This window comes from Cynocephalus volans, chromosome 7 (genome assembly GCF_027409185.1).
Source record: "Cynocephalus volans isolate mCynVol1 chromosome 7, mCynVol1.pri, whole genome shotgun sequence".
Lineage (NCBI taxonomy): Eukaryota > Metazoa > Chordata > Mammalia > Dermoptera > Cynocephalidae > Cynocephalus > Cynocephalus volans.
Window position 1 is genome coordinate 119416317 of NC_084466.1, and position 21910 is coordinate 119438226.

At 42.3% G+C, this 21910-nt stretch overlaps 1 protein-coding gene across 1 annotated transcript; it reads left to right on the forward strand.

Annotated features, from left to right (window-relative positions):
- Positions 1 to 1493: 1493 nt before the first annotated feature.
- Positions 1494 to 21402, forward strand: LOC134382201 (interferon-induced protein with tetratricopeptide repeats 1-like). The gene is made up of 2 exons (XM_063102557.1): positions 1494 to 1720; positions 18945 to 21402. Exons 1-2 carry the CDS (start codon positions 1716 to 1718, stop codon positions 20302 to 20304), a joined length of 1365 nt encoding a protein of 454 aa, XP_062958627.1. The 5' UTR covers positions 1494 to 1715; the 3' UTR covers positions 20305 to 21402.
- The last annotated feature ends 508 nt before the right edge of the window (positions 21403 to 21910 follow it).

Below are 21910 nucleotides of genomic sequence, written 5' to 3' on the forward strand. Positions count from 1 at the left end.
TATACCCAAGAACCTTATTCATTGGCAAATTGGCACCAAAAAAAAAGAAAAAAAAAAAGTCCAAGTGCAAAAGAAAATTTAACTCAATACGTCGGTTCAAATCTACATGTGTCCAAGTTTAAGAGTAATATGAATTTCTTAATAATGCAGAATGTTATTTAGTCACCATATGCAACTATTACAAATACTGTGCTAATTCATGAGTACTTCTTGAACTGGGAAAACAAGAAGAAAAACAAGAAAATGGACAGTTGGTACTACTGTATGGGAAAAAATAAGTTTTTATTACATAGGAATCTATTGCATTCTGGCAAGAGGAAGGATTTGACCAATTTAGTTAATTTGCCTTTTCTCTGATCTAAGCACTCTGTCACCAGGACCTTCTAAGCCCTCCAAATCAGAGTATGTCTCTAAAATCAGCACCCTCACATTGCACAAATGTTCACAGTACAATTTGAGCAGAGAAGGCAAGAGAAAGAGACAAGTTTTTCTTGGGCCTGATGTTTAGGGTTGCAAGTCCCACTCTGCCAGGATTAAGCACTGGATTCTGAGTAACAGAGATCCATGTGTTCTTTTAAAAATTTATATTTTTTGTATCTGTGACATGTGTGGCCCTTTAAAGCACAGGGCCAAATGCAGGGACCCTCTTTTACTTGGATCTAAGGGCAGTATTTATACCTTTTATAATATCACAAACATTTATATCTTTTATAAAGGTATGTTACTTTATTACTAACAGGATAACAGATTGTAAAGGAAGACAACCAATTAAAATTACAGACTTTTCCAAGTTGAGGGTTATTTTCACAGGACTTAACAACAATCTCTGAGCTTGACGTATTTTATGAGACTCGACTGTTGGAAATACCATGGACTGGGATAGTTTTGCTACACAAGAGTCTCTGCTTTGTGCAGCTCCAGGATGGAGGCAGCCTTTCTCTTATCTAACTAGCAATTCCTTCCTCATTGAATCAGCCGCGGAGGCTATACTCCTTAGGTTTTTATGGACATTTGCATCATGGCTAGGAAGTAGTATAGAAATCGGGGGGAGGGGGGTTTTCTCAGAGTAACACCCTCCTTTTTCAGAGCTCAAAGCATAAATATATAAATTTATCATCCATCCATCCAACAATAGTACATGTATTACTGTTTCCAAAAGAAAATGATTGTCTTAGATCTCAAAGAGCTAAACTGCCCAGAGATCCCTCCAGGGCTTGGCTTTCGTGGGGGGCAAAAAGGAAATTCAGGCTCAGTGATTTTAAAGCTAGTAGAGTGAACAAAGAGAATTAAATGCGGGTCTCTGATGCAAATTGTCTCCCACAAGTAAAATAAGTGGACGATACTGCTATTTTTTTTTTTTTTTTTTACAAAATATTTTGAAACAGTCTTTCACATCCTGTGTTCCCAGAAACCACATCAGAATCCCGCCCCCCACCGCCGATGGGTGGTTAGATTTCACATTCTCTCCAACTGCAGTTTCGGAGTCATGGCTTTGAACTCGGTTTCGTTTTCTCCCTCTTGACGATTTGAAATCAGTTTCACTTTCCTCTTCCCTTTCATAAAAGGAGAATGCATCTGCTGATGGATGCATTACCCCACCTTTCCCTCTTATATAGTTCCTTCAGCACTTACGTGAGGCAGACCAGGACGATTTCGGAAGAGCAAATCATCCGGCTCCTCAGCTTTTCGGAACAGCAGAGAAGCAGCTTGCAGTCATGAGGTTAGTGAAATAAAAATGCATAACCACTCCGTGCCGGAGTGCACAGCCTAAGCTGAGCTGCTTCCTGTGCTGGCAAGTTCCTAAATTGTTCTGTTGTTTATGAAATTAACGTGCCTTCGTCATTTTAGCCCTTTATCAGTTGTTTATTTTTGGTTTAGTTGTTTATTGTTGTTTAGTTGTGGTTATTTATGTGGCTTTTACTGGTATACACACTCAGGCTTCCTAAGTTTCTAGAACTATTCATTTGGTGGAGCTGGGATAAGAGGGAGGCTTGGCAGGAGTGGTGAGAGCCACTCAGACACAATGTTTTCTGATTCAAAGTTAAACCTAAGGGAATTACTTCTTTGTTTGTTTTGATGGCTGGCCAGTACAGGGATTCAACCGGGACCTTGGTGTTAGCACCTCACTCTAACCAACTGAGCTAATGGGCCAGCCCAGAATTACTCTTTGCAGGCTCTTCTGCTGTTGTTTTATCTGAAAGGACTAAGTCAAAGGCTTTTTTTTTCTTGTGATTTTGAAAGGAAGTATTTCTTTTCAGTGGATATTGTGAAAGATGGAAGCAGTACTGCAAACCCAACTCATGTAGAGGGAAATTTTGCCCTAAAACATTTATTCACTTCAAGGTGGAAAATGGAAGAAACAATTCTTATTGATGGTCATTTTTTTTTTTTTTTCATTTCTTACATGAAAACAAAATGCAAAGCTTAAAAGTTTATTTGTATTGCTGTGGTAAATGCTGGTGAGCAGTAAAAAATAATTTCTCAAAAACATAATGACCTAATCTCTGATCTATACTGGTCTAATCTCTAATGATGGAAAGCAATAATTGCCTGAAAATGCTGGGGACCAAGTAGGAAAGCACACAAAGGAATCTTTGGGGATGACAGAAATAGTCTATAAGGAGATAGTAGTGGTGGTTATATAGTATAAACATTTGTCAAAACTCATCAAACTATACACCTAAAGTGGGTGTTTTTTATTGTGTGTAAAATATAATCTCAGAAAACTTGATTTTAAAAAATGCATACAGACCTGCTACAGTTCAGACGTTGGATAGAGCCTCAGAGAGAACTAAGAGAAAAAGATGCCTTTTCCACCAAACACCTATGGGGAAGGATTGAGGGGTTGATTGCCTGGAAGGGAGGATCCTATTGAGCACTCAGGGAGGGAAGAAAGGGAAACTGACTGCCCTACTCTCAGCCCCAAAGACTTGTACATGCTCTGCAAGGTCATATTTGGAAATGAGATGAGTAAGAGGTCTTCACTGCCAAGTGCCTCAGGTTGCCTTGTATAATGGGCTCCTGTTCAAGAGTAACATTAATGGTGTCTGCATAGTGGGGTTGACAAGAAAGCCAGGCCTTCCCAGTGTCTTGGTAGCCAGCCTGCCCAAGAGGCTTTGCAGTGTCCTGTGTTTGGGTGTGTTGAGAGCCACTGACCTGAGTAGCTCTGAGGGGGTCTCTCTGGACTTTGGTGGACTGAAGCCCATATCAAGGTGTCCCTATTCTCAGAGGCTGTAGGGACAGAGGCACATTGGGCTACTCCTCCCCAGCATTGCCAAAAATTGCCACAGATGGAAATCACCTGGAGAAACATCTGGCATTTGCCAGCTGATGAGCATTCTCCTCTGCCCCATCCACCAAGGAACTCTGTTGCCTGCTTCACATACTCACAAATCCACTTAAAAGTATACCACTGATGTACCAACAGTCATGGTGGTAAGAGTTTCTGTGTGATCAGTAGTTGGTAGTGCACTCTGCTACGTGTTTTTCATGCGTTATCTCCTATCACCTTTCCAATAGTGCTAAGAAATAAGAGCTATTATTTCTGTTTTTAGCCTTATTTTCTAGATGAGTAAAATGGGACTCAGAAGTGCACATTTGCCCAAGACATTGCATACAGAGCAGGTGTCAGCGCAGCGTCATTAATAGAAGCACCAGACTCTATCCCTGAGCATATTCTCACTCTGTGCACAAAAGCCAAAAGGTGAATGACCTTAACGTTTTCAGCTATGCTTACTTTAAAGAGAGGGTCAGGGACTGGCAAGACCAGACTCTCAGGCTCCCTATCTGGAGTGCAAGCACCACTCTCTGATAGTGACCCATCCCTTAGAGTGCCCCAAGCCACATCTTAGACAAAGGTGAAAGTGGATCTTCTCAGGGCATAGTTTCCTATAATTTGGATGGAGGGAAAAAGGAAATTCATCCCAGGGCATTTTAAGGGTGAGGAAATGAAGCTTAGCAACTCAAGAAATATCCCAGAGCTGGTCAAAGAGATCACCAAAATCCAGGTGTCTTGTGGTTTTCCTCCTGCACTGTAGATTGTCTAATTTATTGTTTGACTCACTACGGTATCTTCCACAAGTAAATGGAGAAACTGCTTTTTAAAATACATCTAGAACAGCACTTCTCAAACTGTGGTACAGGCTCTCCTGCCACTGAATTATCAGTTCGTTTGTCAAAATGCAGATTTCTGAGCCCACCCCAATTTCACTGGACCCCTGTAATCTGTGCCTTTTTACAGTCTCTCAAACCACAGAATCAGAATACGTCTGGAGTAGTATTCCCAGCAAGAGTGAGCTCAGCTCCCACCCATTCAGTTTCAGTTTCTCCTCAACAGGAATCTGGGCAGCATTGCATCTGTTTCGTTTTCCTTTTCTCTTTCACAAAAGCACAAACCCAAGCGTTAGCTCCCTGGGTGTAAACCTCTTCAGCATTTGTTTGGGATCAACAAACTGAAAATAAAATCAGCCTGGACCCCGGCTTTTCAGAATTGCAGGGAAAGAGCTATCATGAGGAAACAGTCCCTGCTCCTCTCATAAGAAATGGAAAATGTCTCCCAACTCTTGTTCTGACATACAACTTCCTGAATTAGGCTGTTCCGGTATTTGCTTAGAGATTAACTATGCATTTATCTAATTCGGTCATATATCTGTCTTTCCAATTCATGCATTTTTATTTCTGTGGCTCTTTCTGATTTAGAGTCAGGCAGCCTAGAGACACAGGGGAGCTGGGAAGGGACAGGGGCTTATTGAGAGAGCCTAGGGGGAGCGCATGCTCAGATCCTTCCAGGCAAAACCTGGTCAATGAAGTCTGGGCGTGTAGGAAATTTACTGGAGGTCCTGATCCCTCTCTTGTATTCTATATTTGAAAAGACTAAATCAGGCGTTTGTGGATTTTGTTGTAGTGGTTGTGGTTATTTTAAAAACTTAGCAAATGTGCCAATGATGAATTCAGCACTGCAAATTTCCAATTCATGTTGAGGTTACTTTTACCTTGAAGTTTGTTTTTTCAGAATTGGGGAATGTGTCCTCCTGAGACATCTTCTTACTTACCTGCTACCTTTCCCATGTGGACTGTGAACAGAGAGAAAGTGCTAGTCTCTCAAACTGAGTTCTGCAGATGCCCCGTATCACAGTCAACCTGAATGCAAGTTACCGAGCCCTGCATTCTGAAATCCTGATTGAGCATATCAGAAATAAGGCCCAGGAAAAAAAGTTACATATTTAAAAAGGACTACAGATACTTCATATGCACACTAAAGTTTGAGACCTGCTGACATAATATAAGAAGTGATGTCTTCCTTCAAATTCCCTCTTCCTTAAGTGCATCTAATGCTTCCTACATTGTATGTGTGCAAATGTGAGCAGAGGAAGTCTGAAGTGAGTGGGGGTAGGAGAGGTGGGAAGGATGCTGACCTAAAGCAAGGCTTGTTTAAGAGTTATTTCAGGAATAGGAAACTGGAGATTGGAAATCATTGCCAAAAAGTGAAGTCTTCCTAGAGCCCCGCTACTCACAGTGTGGTTGAGTGCAACATCTCCTGGGAGCTCGTTAGAAAGGCAGCATCCCAGACCTCTTAATCCACATCTAAATTTTGATAAGACCCCAGGTCGTTTGGCATATTAGAGTTTGAGAAGCACTGCTCTGGAGAGTTCCTTAGCTCATGTCTTGAAGTGATGGGCTCCTTAGATGATGTCTTTTCTGATTTACTGACTGGGCATGAGGTCTGCTGGTCCCTTCATGCAGCCAGCTGGAGCATAACTGGTGCATCTGTGGTGCAAGTTGCCTCAGAGGTTTCCTTAGAAACCCCCACTCTTACCATTTCAACAGGGCATCTTTCTGAAAATTTCAAGATTCTGCTGTAGTAATGGCTTTGACTAGGCCCTGCAAGGAGATGTGACATCTACCCGGCATTTGTGTGCAGCACCAATAGGCTGTCATGAGCCCAGTAGGTGAGCAGGAGAAGAAGAGACAGTAAGTAGGTTGATTCTGGGAATTTCCTAAGGACTAGCAGTGTTAGCTTTAACTGCTTTGTTCAGCAAGATCTCATGGCTGAATCCCACCTCCCCCAGGGCCTTCTAGGTGCTGAATATCCAGGTAGATCATATCCCGGCATTCTCCTCCTCATGTTTCACCTGAACCTAGACATTCTCTTTGTCAGGCTGCTGCAGCCATCATCCTGCCTGACTACTTGTATTCTCTTTAAATATCTGAGTTTAATTATTGTTAACTAGTTTATTTATACATATAAAGAGTATTTAGAGCAACTTTCAAAAACACATATGAGATAAATTAACAAGTGAGGAAACCTTGGCAAATGGAATATTTGCTTTTAGAAGGGCAATAGTATTTTAATGCAAACCTCCTGAACTCTGGCTCTGGGGTTTATGTTTCTTCTTATCCAGAGCTCAGGACTCCCAGTCCAATATTTTGCTTCAAATCTTATTTCAAAGAGAAATCAGGTATCAAATACTTTATCAAATTGGAGACCCTAAAGAGGAAGGCTTAGGAAAAATCAATGGACCTGAATTTCGATTTTCAATAGGTTTTATAATCATGAAGCCACATTCATAATTGGCCATCTTCCTGAATAAATTGTTCAAAGTTCAGCCAGCTCTGGCACTGATGAAGTGGTGGTTTGGATGGAATTTCCCCGAGAGCTTCATACTCAGGTTTCTCTCACAGGTCCACACACACACGTAAAGAGGATATCTGGATATGGATGGCTACTTCCCCTGCTCACTCTCACTGCCTTGGGTTGCTTCTGTGCCTCTCACTATAAAGCATATCATGTGCAATCATATTGGGTCAGAAATAGTTTAGATCCGCCTTACTGGAGAGAGATACAGGAAGGCAGTTGCGTCAGTGGTGTGTGGGCCAGTGCTGATCTAAAGGAAATTGCGAATAAAAGTCAGTGGTTCCTCACAGAGCCAAATGTGTTTAGTTTAAAGAACTTCCCTTTATTCTGAGATTATATCTTTCTTTTTCAGCAGTAATAGAAATGCTTCCTCTTTCTCTTTTCTGCCTTTCAAAATAAAATGTTGGTAAGAATAAGTAGTTGGTGAATTTTTGGATGGATTTTCTCCCCATGTCATTGTATTCCCAAATAAGTCAGCAGCCCTGTTTGGTTCATAGCTATTTTTCTGAAATTGTGCTGGTCTGTGAAATCCAAAAATATGGACAACACTGGTTTAATGACTTTTTGAAGTTCTTTTCGATCTATGGTGCCAGGACTTTACCGGTAGGAAAGGAGGAGCACAAACTCGGACTCAGGAGAACATGCCATGCCCACACCCCAGGCAAATATAGATGTGGACTTTGAGAACTGTTGCACCTTATTTAACTAAACAAAGCAAGCAATCTCCCTTTGTATCTTCCAACCACAAAGCACAAGTTTGTTAATTTTGTTTGTTTGTGTCTTAAGACACAGTTATTCTCTCTAGGTATGTGGCCTGTGTGGTGAGGAGACTTCTTTAATCAGACTCAAGCTGAGCCCCCTCGGGTCTGTGTGTGAGTGCGGTGGAGAGGACTAAGGGAAGAGTACTAAGTCACTTAGCACATTGACAAACATGCCTGGGCTTTCATTTCTTTACATCCTCCTTCTAACCAGACTGTGAGCTCTTGGAAGGCAGAGAGGGCTGGGATAACTTTTACTTTTCTTAGTATCCCTAACAACTAATAGTGGCAAAAAGAGGTAGCCCAGTAAAGGGTCATGGATGGCTAAATAAACCTTATCCAGAAAGTGCGAGTACTGAGACCTGACTTGGGAATTGAATGAGTTCTTCTCACTGCAGCTGCCTCCTCTCCTCCATGCTCCCTCACCTTCTGCTTGTCAGCTTACACAGTATAAGTCCATGCTTTGTGGGTGTCTGCACAGACCACAGCTATAGAAAGGGGAATCTAGGAAGCAAAAGGGAAGTACCCCTTCTCCTGTCTAGGAAGACTTAGGTGTGTGTATTAGTCAGAGAAACAGAACCAATAGGTGATAGATAGATCCAGATAGATACACATAGATATTTATTATGAGGAATTGGTTCATGTGATTATGGAGGCTGGGAGGTTCAACAATCTGCTGTCTGCAAGCTGGAGACCCAGGAAAGTCAGTGGTATAGTTCCAGTCCAAGTCCGAAAGCCTAAAAACCAGGGGAGTTGATGAAGGTTCCGGTCCAAGTCCCAGTCCAAGGGCAGGAGATGACTGATGTTTCAGCTCAAGCAGTCAGGCAGAGAGAGACTGCTCCCTTCCTCTGCCTTTTTGTTCTATTCGGGCCCTCAACAGATTGGATGATGCCCACCTACACTCGGAGAGCAATCAGTTCTACTCAGTCTACCAATTGAAATGCTAATCTCTTCCAGAAACACCCCACATACACACCCAGAAATAATGTTTAACCAGATGTCTGGGCATCCCATGGCGCAGTCAAATTGACATATAAAATTAGCCATTACAGGGTGCAATGCTTGGAAGGTGCACATCACAGTGACCGTCTTTACTTTCTCCACAGTGAGGTCACCAAGAATTCTCTGGAGAAAATCCTTCCACAGCTGAAATGCCATTTCACCTGGAATTTATTCAAGGAAGATAGTATCTCACGTGATCTAGAAGATAGAGTATATAACCAGATTGAATTTTTAAACCCTGAGTTTAAAGCTACAATGTACAATTTGTTGGCCTACATAAAGCACTGCAAAGGCCACAATGAAGCAGCCCTGGAATGCTTACAGCAAGCTGAAGAGTTAATCCAGCAAGAGCACACTGGCCAACCAGAAATCAGAAGTCTGGTCACCTGGGGAAACTTTGCCTGGGTCTACTATCACATGGACCGACTCTCAGAAGCTCAGATTTATGTAGACAAGGTGAAACAAGCCTGCAAGAAGTTTTCAAATCCTTACAGTATCGAGTGTCCAGAGCTTGACTGTGAGGAAGGGTGGACACGACTAAAGTGTGGAAGAAATGAAAGGGCAAAGGTGTGTTTCCAGAAGGCCCTGGAAGAGAAACCCAACAACCCAGAGTTCTCCTCTGGACTGGCAATTGCGATGTATTGTCTGGATGAAAATCCACAGAAACAATTCCCTGTCAATGCTCTGAAGCAAGTCATTGAGCTGGATCCCGATAACCAATATGTCAAGGTTCTCTTGGCCCTGAAACTGCAGAAGACGAATAAAGAAGCTGAAGGGGAGCAATTGCTTGAAGAGGTCCTGGAGAAGGCTCCTTGCCAAACAGATGTCCTTCGTAGTGCAGCCAAATTTTACCGAAAAAAAGGTGACCTAGACAAAGCTATTGAACTGTTAAACAGGGCACTGAAGTTCGTACCATACAATAGCTTCCTCTGTCACCAGATCGAGTGGTTCTGCAAGGCAAAAAACAAACAAATACATAAGAGAGAAGAATCTGAAGCTATTGGAAATAGAGAGAAATATGCTATGGAACATTCAAATGAAGTGATTGTGGAGGGACTGGATCCTGGGAATGCACACTCCGATCTCACTGAGTGCCTAGAAGCACAAGCACGTTGTCCGACAGCACTCAGTAAGGAGCTGCCTGACACTGAGAGGCAGCGACTCCGTCAGAGCTCTTGCAACCTCCAGGAGTATCACGAGAAGTCAGAAGACACTGCTGCCCAGCATCATTTAGAGGATTTGTCTGTAAGCAAAACACCAACTGAGAAAGAAGAGATGAAATGCCAATTACAAAACCTCAGCGAAAATCTTCCACAAAATGCATCCAATTCTTGGTATCTCCGAGGATTGAATCACAAGCTGAATGGAGATCTGCTGCAGGCAACTGCCTGTTATGAGCGGCAACTGGGCAACCTGCTCAGGAATACCCCTTCAGGCATAGGCAGCTTGTTTCTCTCCACACCTGAGCATGAAGAGGGCAGTGAGGAAATGGTCCAGGGCACAGGCAGCCCCACTCCCAGAGGGCTCCCCAGCCCCTAAGGGAGACAAAGAAGAGGGAAAGAAATGGAGCATCAGAAGACCTGGAATGGTGTTGTGAGGGAGAGAAGGGTGGGTAAGTTTCTCTATTAACCTTTTTACCTGGTGGCACAGCACAACTCTGGCCGGGAAGTTGAAGCTTACCTGAAAGCCATCCTGGGCTGAGGCAGTGTCATGATAGGCAGGTACACACACAAAAATTATAACCATAGAGGACATGCATGACACCCTAGAAACAGTATTACAATTGTTCAGGCACCCCAAGCCGGACTTACTTTAGTCTGATTGCACAGGTTAACAGTGCCCCTTCCCCAGTATGGCCATCCACTGTCGGGCCTCTCACCCTAGTGCTTCCAGTCCAGTCTGAAAAATTCAGTCCAGCCTTTGGTTTCAGAGGGACTGTTTGAAGACAGTCAGTTTCAAATACTTTTACTTGTCCCTGACACCAGTCCATCTGCCTCAGGAGTGAAGATGACATCTGAGGTTTTCTGGGTGAAAAGTTCTGGAGCTGGTCCCACCTCTACACCCCGTGCTAGCTGGTATGCTCATAGGCTCAGCAAGCTGAATTCAATGCACTAGTAGATGCTTGGAAAGGCAGCATGAAGAGGTTTTCTTCAGAGAGGCGGGAAGGCTTCCAGGAGCAATTCTGAAAAGCAAAGATTATTAATGCCCTACTCTTCCTCCTCCCCCGTCTCCCCAAAGGCTGGGCTTTTATTTTTCTTTTTACTGTTGCAAAATCAGAGTGTCCCATTCAACAATCATAACTTGACATTTTTTCAATTTTCCCCTACTCTCACACAGGCTGGAAAGCCTATATACAAGAGGGACAAAAGAGTTTTTACAGAAAAAACATTTTTATGCAACTTAAGGATAATGAGACATCATGTCCAGGGGGTGGCCAGGACAAAATCTTATGTTTTCTTTTTTTTTTTTTTTTTCTTTAAATTTTTATTTTGTCGATATACAATGTGGTTGGTTATTGTGGTCCATTACCGAAACCTCCCTCTCCTCCCTCTCCTCCCTCCCTCCCAACAATGTCCTTTCTGTTTGCTTGTCGTATCAACTTCAAGGAATTGTAGTTGTTATATCTTCTTCCCCTCCCCCCACCGGTTTTTGTGTGTGTGTGTGTGTATGTGTGTGAATTTATATATTTATTTTTAGCTCCCACCAATAAGTGAGAACATGTGGTATTTCTCTTTCTGTGCCTGACTCGTTTCACTTAATATAATTCTCTTAACGTCCATCCATGTTGTTGCAAATGGCAGTATTTCATTCGTTTTTATAGCTGAGTAGTATTCCATTGTGTAGATGTACCACATTTCCTGTATCCACTCATCTGATGATGGACATTTGGGCTGGTTCAAAATCTTACGTTTTCAAAAATTTTTAAACTGGGTTTACCTAACTCCCCACCCCTTTCACCCTGATCATTTGTACAGTGAGCTTAGAAAAGAACGATCCTTTGCTGGGGTCAGCTGCATTTAGTAATCACGCTACCCTACCAAGATGAGGATGTAGAGTCAGGCTATCAGATTCGCAAACTGCAACTAATTAGGAAAGCAGAAAACAGCAAATCAATAGCAGCAAGATATCCTTGAGAGGTGTTGAGAGTATAATCTATCAGGAGTGGGTGGAGGAGTCACACTCCCTGTGATGTGTCCTCCCCCAACTAGCACTTTCCACAGGGACCACAATTCAGGAGTGCTGTTAGCCTCTGTATCATGAGTTCAGAGTATGCCATCCCAAAATATGCAACTTTGACATAAGGTTTATTTTGAGAAATTGAGAAAAAGCAGACACAGGACAAGCTCTCTACGCCCCACCCCCCACCCCTGCCACCATCTGCCTATAAGCAGAACAAATTCCTTTGTGAAAGTGTCCCCGGCCCCTACCTCCCATACAAGAAAGAGGTTAACAACCTCATCGCTGAAGACAAGACGGTGCCAAGAGTCTACACAAACAAAGCTATACTAACCAGCCCTCATCTACAATTCACTTCCCCAAATATTACACATATTAGCCACCCCTAGAAACTCAAAGTCCCTTTCCTTTGTCTTGTCACTTCTCTACAAATTTATTGTTATTTTGTTAAGATGCTGTACAAGCCCAAGTTCTAACCACCTCTTTGAGTTGCTCATCACCAAGTACACCCATATGTGTGCATGATGCACACGTTAATAAACTCCTGTTTGTTTTTCTCTTGTTAATCTGTCTTTGCCAGTCTAATTTTCCAGGCCCCAGCCATTGATCCTAAGAAGGGTACAGGAAAAAGATTTTTTCTCCTCTACAAACAGAAATACAGAGCTGATTAGCAGCTGGATTTCAGATGGTCTAATTAGAGAAAAGCCCTTTCCTGTGGGCATTTGCACGTGACCCAGACAGTCCAGTCAACATCCATGATGTTTTGATAATTTAAATTTACAAAGATTTTAGAATCTGAGTTCTGTTCAATGAACCTATGCCTGCTTTCAATTCAGCGTAGCTCCAGCTAAGGCTGAAACAACCTAATGGCAGACAGCCCCAGGTTTCAGCTTAGAGTCAGGTTCAGGCAATTACAATCTGTGAATTCTGGATTCCGAAGGAACCAGGGACAAAGAATAAACATATATTTGTGTTATACCACAGCAGTCATACTCCTATGTGTAAACAACATTACCAGGCAATTCTCCCCTAAATGTAAAGCCCCTCACTTGCCTAAGAAGCACCAAAAAGACACAGGACTAACCTGGATGAGCCTCTCAGCTGGATCCAAGCACTGCTTAGCAACTGTGTCTCACAGAAACCACAAAGTAAAGCTCTTGGTGCTCCTGCACATTTGTTTCTAGCATATTTTGTAATTCTAGTAGTTTCCTGGCAAATTCCCAGGCAGACCTCTCCTAAGAAATGCAAACTTTTTAACTCTTGTATTAATGCTTTCTTGTCAACTGAGGCTTACATCTAAATGGAAAATAAAGCTGTCTTCACAGCAGAAGTCATTTTATCTGTGTCATAATTCTAACCCAGTGAACACCTCACAGGAGACGCTCACAGAATTGCAAACCAGACAAACCCAGCCTGGAGTCTGAGAGGAGCCGGGTGGGAAAGGATAATGGTGGCGAGTGAGTTTTGATCTATTCAGACCAAAATGGATCACTTGAAGGCAGGTAGTGGAAGAAAATAGTTTTAAAGATAGCAATGTTTGATTTTTGTTTGAAAATATCACAGGTTTGGGGTTTTATTGTGCAAAATAGGATTTCTCTTAATTAGGTGTTAGGAAATATGAAACATAAGCAGGGTTAAGAAACATTTTATCCAAAAGGAATACATTCCTTTCTTTCCTGCTTTGTCTTGTGCTGTTAAGTAGCAGAAAATACTTTCTCCTCAAAAGTATACTGGCCTGCTAGAGCCTCTCCATCTGATACAGTAACAGAAGAGGGGAACTGAAAGGAGGGCCCCATTTGCAGGATGCCTTTTCCACCCTACACCTGTAACTGCCTGCTGTGGGGAGGGTTGCAGCAATGATGGAGGTTGGAGGCTGCTTCCTATTAGCTCCTCCAAAAGGTGAGAAGAAGAGGAGCTGGCAGCCTAGGCCACAGTCCCAGGGATTCCCATTGCATGCCCTGCAGGGCAGTGTTTGAGCTTGGGATACTGGAGAGAGATATTCATTGCCAGGAGGCTCCAATTTTCATTTACCAGTTTCCTGGCCATGAAATCATGTTAATCCTACCTCTACTTATGGGGTCAGCCAGAAAGCCATGCCCTACTCAGGGTGCTGAAAGCCAGTATTCCCAGTAGGTTTTTCAGTGGTATGCTCGGGTGTCCAGAGCCTACTGACCCAAGGAGGCCTGGAGGGGGCTGTCTAGATAATGCTGGACTGAAGCCCACATCAAGCTGCCCCTGTTCCCAGAGGCTCAAGACCACGGGCAGGTTGGGCTGCTCCTTCCCAGCAGTGCTAAAAATTGCCCAAAGGGAAAATCACCTGGGAAAACACCTGGCACCTGCTGGCTGATGGGAGTCCTCCTCTGCCCCATCCACTGAGGGCCTGAGATTCTCTCTCTCTCTCTCTCTCTCTCTCTCTCTCTCTCTCTCTCACACACACACACAATGATAATACCGACACTAACACCAACAGCTATTTTCTATGTTCTGCTTGGTAATTAGCTCAATCTGCCTTGCTCTTTCATCGCATCACCTCAGATGCTCACTATAGTTCCATAAGTAGAAACTATTATAACTATTATTATTATTATTGTCATTTTGCAAATGTACTATGTGGAAATTGGAGTTAATTGCTTAAAATCACACAGATAGTAAGTGGCAGAATTGGGTCATTAACCTATTGCTTCCTAATCAGAAAGAAATGTAAGAATGAACTATCTTACCGCTCTTTCCCTACTCAGTTTTGAAAAGGAATTGGAACCTGCAGGATTTTGTGCTTAGCATCCTATTTAGGGATGAAGGACGGCTCTTTGATAACATTTCACCCCATTGTGTACCTACGGCTCACAATCTAGAAGGCAAAAGATGGCACATGTCAGGGAGGATGTACCTATGATCAACACAAAAGAAAATCTCTCCTGCTTGTTGTAAAGGCAGCCAAACATTACTGTTTAGATTATTCACTGGCCAAACGGGCAAAGGATGGGAATAAACTGCAGTCCATGTTTGGCTTACTGGGGTCAGTGTCCTGATGAGGACCACATATACTCATACAGAAGGGCCCGCTTTTCTAATTTGCACAAGCACCGTACAAACTAGAGGTGGCACATTCATGAGGCTGAAAGTGATCATTTAAAAAGAATTGTATTAGTTCACTTTCAATCAAAAGTGGGGATTCTCTAAGTTGTGGCAGTCAATCAAATGATCTTTCCCTACTTCAATATTTGCCCTCTGTATTAACTTCCTGGAGCTGCCGTAACATAGTACCACAAACTGGGTGGCTTAAAACAACAAGAATTTGTTTTCTGTCAGTTTTGGAAGTTAGTAGTCTGAAATCAAGCTGTAAGCAGGGCAATGCACGCTTTGAGACTTAGTAGAATCCTTCTTGGCCTCTGCTTAGCTGCCAGTCTCAGCCTCCGTCTTCACATGACATTTTCCCTGGGTGTCTTTACATCATCTTCCCTGTGTGTCTGTCTCTGTGTCTCTTTTCTTCTTTTCATAGGAACATCAGTCATATTGGATTAGGGCCCACCCAATGACCTCATCTTAACTTGATTATATCTGCAAAGACCCTATTTCCAAACATGATCACATTCACAGGTACTAGGAATTAGGACTTCAGAGCATCTTTTTGGTGGACACATTTCAACCAATAACACCTTCTAATATGCCATGGATAGGTTTGAGGGTAAAAGAGTAGTTGGATCAAAAGCAACTCCTAATTAATTCCCCTTTGGGGTGTTGCTAACTCTAAGGTACAGTTCTTTTTGGGGAAAAGAGTGCCTAATATTGACTTTATTCAGCAAAGTAACTTTGCTCCACTCCACTTTCTTGCTTTATTGGGAGAATAAAACCAGAAATGTTTATATCACTATTTCCTCCTTGGGGAAATGAGCAGTTATTTCCACATTTCAACGGACCAAATTGGAGACATAGAGAAAGGTAAGAGAGGGCTCCTCCTTGCCCCAGGTTTATTTCTCTTGATAGCATTATTGGTTTTTCATGCCTGTGATCTGCTGTGGCAATTGCAGCATCGTGAGGATGAAAAGTTTCATGCAGCACCGAGAAGTTCTTGAACTAATCTAAGTCATAGGCATATTTAATCCCTTTCAGCTGGCATTCAAACCAGACAAAATGAATTTGCTGACATCATGATGTTGATAATTTTTTTCTAAGGCTTTATGACCTAGTGTGGTCTCTCCTGTCTCTGTGAACACATGAAACCCAGAGAGGTCAGAGGTAACTGAAGCAGGATGCTGCAGTGGCAGCACCAAGAACCTGACAATATGGAATGATGTCATAATGCTGAACTTTATCTGAGCCCTATGCTCCTGAAAAACAGCTATGGGAAACCCTCTTCTCCCCCCCCTTACACACACACACACACACACACACACACACACACACTTGTATGTCTGGGAAACGGTTTACTGCAAAGTACTACTGTTATGGTCTGAGTGTTTCTGCCCCAACCCCCAACGCAAAATTCATATATTGAAATCCCAAGGCCCAAAGTGATGGCATTAGGAGTTGATTAGGTCCTGAGGGCAGATCCTCATGGATGGTATTAGTGCCCTTTTAAAAGAGGCAGGAGAGAGAGATCCCTCAGCCTTTTCACCATGTGAGGACACAGCAAGATGTCACGTACAAACCAGGAAAGCAGGCCCTTACCAGACACTGCATCTGCTCGCACCTTGATCTTGGACTTCTTAGCCTCCATAAGTCTGAAAAATAAATTTCTTTTGTTTATAAGCTATCCAGTTGATGGTATTTTGTTATAATAACTGAACAGACAACACAACCACCCTTTCCCATATGACATATATAAGACTCATAGATGGCCCGCTTGTTTACCTATGACAAGTCTACACAGACTCTGTATTAGTCCATTTTCTATCTTATAAAGGAATACCTGAAAATTGAAAATTTATAAAGAAACAAAATATATTTCTTAAGGTTTTGGAGGTTGGGAAGTCCACAGCCCAAGGGGCACATCTGGTGAATCTTCTGGGTGGGGACTCACTACAGTCTTGGGGCAACACAGGCCATCACATGGTAAGAATGACAAGATTTCTCTCATGTACTCTCCTTATAAAGCCACCAGTCCATACCCACAACAACCCATTAAACCTTTACTCCATGAATGGATTAACCCATTCATGACAGCATAGTTCCCAGGATCCAATCACCTCTGATAGGCCCCACCTTTCAAATACAATAATCAGATTTCCCACCCTCTAACGCTGTTACAATAGGAGCAGTCAAGTTTCCAGTTCGTGACCTTTTGGGGAACATTCAATCCATAGTACCCTCCAAGTTCCCAATCTATATCTCATAAATCATTAGCTGAGCTGCTTGTTCCCATTGATTAAACAAACAAAATTCCTGTAAATTTAATTTGACCAAACTTGTCTCCTTCCCACAGGACCCTGAAATTTGACTGGTCATTAAGGTTAAACAAGCACTGGGACACCAAACAATCCCTCTCGAAAACTGGCGACCACAGGAAAGATCCTTCTTGCTCGACTGTTGGATCTCATCACCCACTCACCCCACTTCCCCACTCCGTCCTTTCTAGGCTTATTTACTGCTCCCTGTAAAAGAAAAGCCTTTTTCTGACTAATCTTTGAGATGCCTGCAGATCTTATGATCAGAGCAGTCTCCAGATTGCAACTCTCCTCCTCCCCCCATTGCAATCATCTTTTTTTTTCCCCCTTGATAAACTTTAGTTATGAGAGCAATTTTAGGTTTACAAGAAAAAAAAATGCATCAAAAGTACAGTGTGGGGCCGACCCTGTGGCTCACTCGGGAGAGTGCGGGGCTGGGAGCGCAGCAGCGCTCCCGCCACGGGTTCGGATCCTATATAGGGATGGCCGGTGCACTCACCGGCTGAGCACAGTGCAGGCAACACCAAGCCAAGCGTTGCGATCCCCTTACTGGTCACAAAAAAGAAAACAAAAAACAAAAAACAGAAAGAAAAAAAAATACAGCATGCCCATATACCTCCCTCCAACTCCCACCTCTTCGACAGTTTCCCCTATTATTAACATCATGCATTCGTGTGATAGCAAGGATACTCTACAAAGTTCATGGAAAGATTTGCATTCTCTTTTAATTCTATTTTTCCATGAACTTTGTGAAGTACCCTTGTATTTGTTGCAGCTGATGAACAAATACTGACACACTGTTACTAACTAAAGTCTATAGTTTACATTAAGGTTCATTCTTGGTACAATTCTATGGCTTTTAACAAATGCACAACATCATGTACCCACCATTACAGTGTCATACAGGAGAGTTTAATTGCCCTAAAAATGCCCTGTGCTCACCCTATTCATCCCTTCCCTCTTACCTAAGCCCTGGCATCTACTGATCTTTTTACTGTTTCTATAGTTTGACCCTTTCCAGAATGTCATATATTTAAAATCATACAATATGTAGCTTTTTCAGATTGGCTTCTTTCACTTAGCATTATGCATTTAGGGTAACTCCAAGTTTTTTTGTGGCATCATTGCTCATTTCTTTTTGTTGATAAATAATATTCCATTGACTGGGTGTATCACAAGTTCATTCATTCACTGAAGGACATATTGGCTTCTCCCAATTTGGTAGTTATGAATAAAGCTGCTATAAAAACATTCAAATGCAGGTTTTTGTGTGGGCATAAATTTTCAACTCATTTGGGTAAACATCTATGAGCACAATGGCTGAACTGTATGATAAGCCTACACTTAGCTTTTACGAAACTGGCACACTTTTCTTATAATGTGCCCCCATTTTGCATTCTCACCAGCAATTGAAGGAAAGCTCCTGTTGCTTCACATACTGGCCAGGATTGGGTGTTGTCAGTGTTTTGGATTTTAGCCATTCTAATAGGTGTGTAGTGGTGTCTCATTCTTGTTTTAATTTGCAATCACCTAGTGATGTATGATGCTGAGCATGTTTTCATATGCTCATTTGCCATTTAGATATCTTTTTATACACATTATTGCAATTATTGTTCTGAACACTGCTATCTGAGTAAAGGATTTTATTTTACTTTCATGTATTCCTTCTAGAACATGTTTTCTTTCTTTAAGTAGAACTGAGATTCTGAACTATATCATTTTCCTGTCTCCTGAAAAAACATTTTTAAAAATTTCTTGAGAGGCAAGTCTAATGTTATGAAATTCCTTCAACTTTTCCTTGTCTCCTCCACACTGAAGAATAATTTCTCTGTATGCAGTGAACATTATTCAGTAATCTTTTCTGTAAAGCCTTTCTTTAGCTAAGTCTAGATTTGTTTTATTTGACAATGATTATACCTATATGTTCATTAGATGTCATTTCATTTCCATCAGAAAATCATGAAAATAACTTCTTGTTTGTTTCTACAGTAAGAATGCTGAAGATCGTCGGGTCAAGGATAGCCTGGCTCAATTGAGATGTCACTTTACATGGAAGTTTCTAATTGAAAACTCTGAAATACCTGATTTAGAAAACAGGGTCTTGGATGAGATTGAGTTCCTAGACACCAAGTACAATGTGGGAATACACAACATGCTGGCCTATGTGAAGCACCTGAAAGGCCAGAATGAGAAAGCCTTGGAGAGCTTGAAAGAAGCCGAAGACTTAATCCAGCGAGATCATGCCAACCAATCGGACATGAGAAGCCTGGTGACCTGGGGCAACTATGCCTGGGTGTGCTACCACCTGGGAAGACTGGCAGAAGCCCAGACATACCTGGACAAGGTGGAGAGCACTTGCGAGAAGTTGGCAAGTCCCTTCCGCTATAGAATGGAGTGTCCTGAGATGGACTGTGAGGAAGGATGGGCCTTGCTGAAGTGTGGAGGACAGAATTATGAACGGGCCAAGGCCTGCTTTGAAAAAGCTCTGGAAGCAGACCCTGAAAACGCTGAATTCAGCATCGGGTATGCAATTACCACCTATCGTCTGGATGGCTTTAATGCAGCAAAAAAACGCACGGAGGGGTTTTCTTTGCACCCCCTAAGGCAGGCCATCAGGCTAAATCCAGAAGATGCATATATTAAGGTTCTCCTTGCACTGAAGCTTCAGGAAGTAGGACAAGAAGCTGAAGGAGAAAAGTACATTGAGGAAGCTCTGACCAACAAGTCCTCACAGACTTATGTCTTTCGATATGCAGCCAAGTTTTACCGAAAAAAAGGCTCTCTGGATAAAGCTCTGCATTTCTTAAAAACGGCCTTGCAGGCAACACCTGACTCCGTCTTCCTGCATCACCAGATAGGGTGTTGCTACAGACAACAAATGAAAGAAATAAGGAAAGCTGCAAAGTTGCAGCCTAGCAGAGAGGATGAAGAAAATGCAGACAGAATGATGAGATTAGCCATATATCATTTTGAACTTGCTATACAGAAAAAGCCCACATTTACAATAGCGTATATGGATTTAGCCAACATGTATAGAGAGCAAGGTGAACATCAAAAGGTTGAGGACACGTACCAGAAAGCACTCACCCTACATGATGGTGATAAGAGCCGATTGCAGGAGGTCCATTATCGTTATGGCTGCTTTCTGCAATGTCACAAGCAATCTGAAAATGATGCAATTACCTACTATTTAAAAGCACTATACATAGAACCACAGTCAAATGCTAGACAAAAAATTCTCAGTGCTTTAGAGAACTTGGTTAACTGGCGAGTTGATCAGAATAAAACTGATGTGGAGAGTTTAAATCTGCTTGCGCTCGTGCACAGATTGAAAGAGGGAAGAGAGTGAAGGTCTGATGTCCTAGGAGAGACCCTGCACCTGGATGCTGGCCTGAGGCCTGTCTTTAGAAATATTAAATGTTAACATATCTAAATCTACCATCATACAAATCTTTCCTCATTAGTGTCTTCAAGAAGGTGTGACAGGAAAGATCACACAATAGTTGGGTGGCACATTGCACTGTCGCCTCAACTCCCACTTTTTGGCCAATGGACAGCATCCTTCTGAAGGGGAGAAAAACACAAATAATTTCTTTACTCAACCTTCATAAATTCTTAGCTGGAACACCTCTCTAAAAAAGAGATTTATAACAAGAGAAAAGAAGAATTTTTATTTTTAATGCATGCTTTAACCATCAGGCAGGAGAGGCTCAGTTCAAAATCTCTCTCTCTCATGCCAGTGGCTTGGGACTCTGTCTTAGTATTAACAAATAGCCATAGCTCTTAGAAGTGACACTACACACACACACACGCACGCACGCACGCACGCACGCACGCACACACACAGAGGAGTTTTGGGCTTCCATAAGGCAGCAGGAAAATGAAGAAAAATAAGTTATATGAGAAGAGTAAAGTTTACTCATAGATTCTCCTAGACCAGCTGGCACCAGACTCTGAGCTGATAAGAGCTCAGCCTTATGAGAATAATATGTGTGCTGAGCCGTGTTCTTTTTAGCCCATCTAAGTTAGGATGCTAGACTGCAGTTGCAACCCTCTGAACTCCCTTTGGTGGACAACTCCTCCTGAAGTCCCATGTGCTTGGGAGAAATCTGAAAAATACCCATATGCTTTGAGACATCAGGCTATGCATTATCTTACACCTAGCTTGGGCGAGGAAATTCTCTCTAAAATGTATACAGATGCTTCCAGGTGAATTAAAACTTTATTTGAAAAAATAAACTGAGAATCATTGGATTGAGAATCATCAGTCTAGACAAAGCCTCTTATTTAACCCTTGAAGAACTGAGGCTCATGTAGATCAATGGTCTTATTAACATCAACCGGTTAGTATGTCAGTTACAGAACTTATCCTGGAATCTGGTTCAAGTAGGAACCTGTTCAGCGAGAATACATTTCCTTGTCCAGTTTCCATTGTTTTTTCGTACTAATAAACTTATACACATTTGGTCAGCTGTTTTTTTCCTCCTGAAGGCTGCTTTATCCTGTGTGTCATGGGTCTGTATATCTAAAGGACATATATTGCAACTAACACAATGTTGCCCCTTATTGCCCAATTCTAGAAGGGCAGGTGAGGCCCACTGGGGGGCACCACTAAGGATGCCTGAGGGAGATTCTGGATGAACTGGGACTAAGGATGTTTGCTAAAGGAGAGACTAAAGGCAGCACCTAATCTTACCTGCTAAGCAACTGAATTAGGAACTCGGCACAAGGCTTTTCTATGTCCAAAGGAACCGTTGTAGCTCAAGGGAATTTCTTGAACCTTCCAACATGTTTGGACAAATGCGTATGCTGGGAGAGTATGGTGCTACTGTACAATATTTTATAGTGGTAGGTGTAGAGGCTCTTTAAACACATATATATGCACCAGCACAGGTACCTGATCAGCCAACTCATACACAGGGAAAGGGTATAATCAAGCTCCATACCTCTGGCTC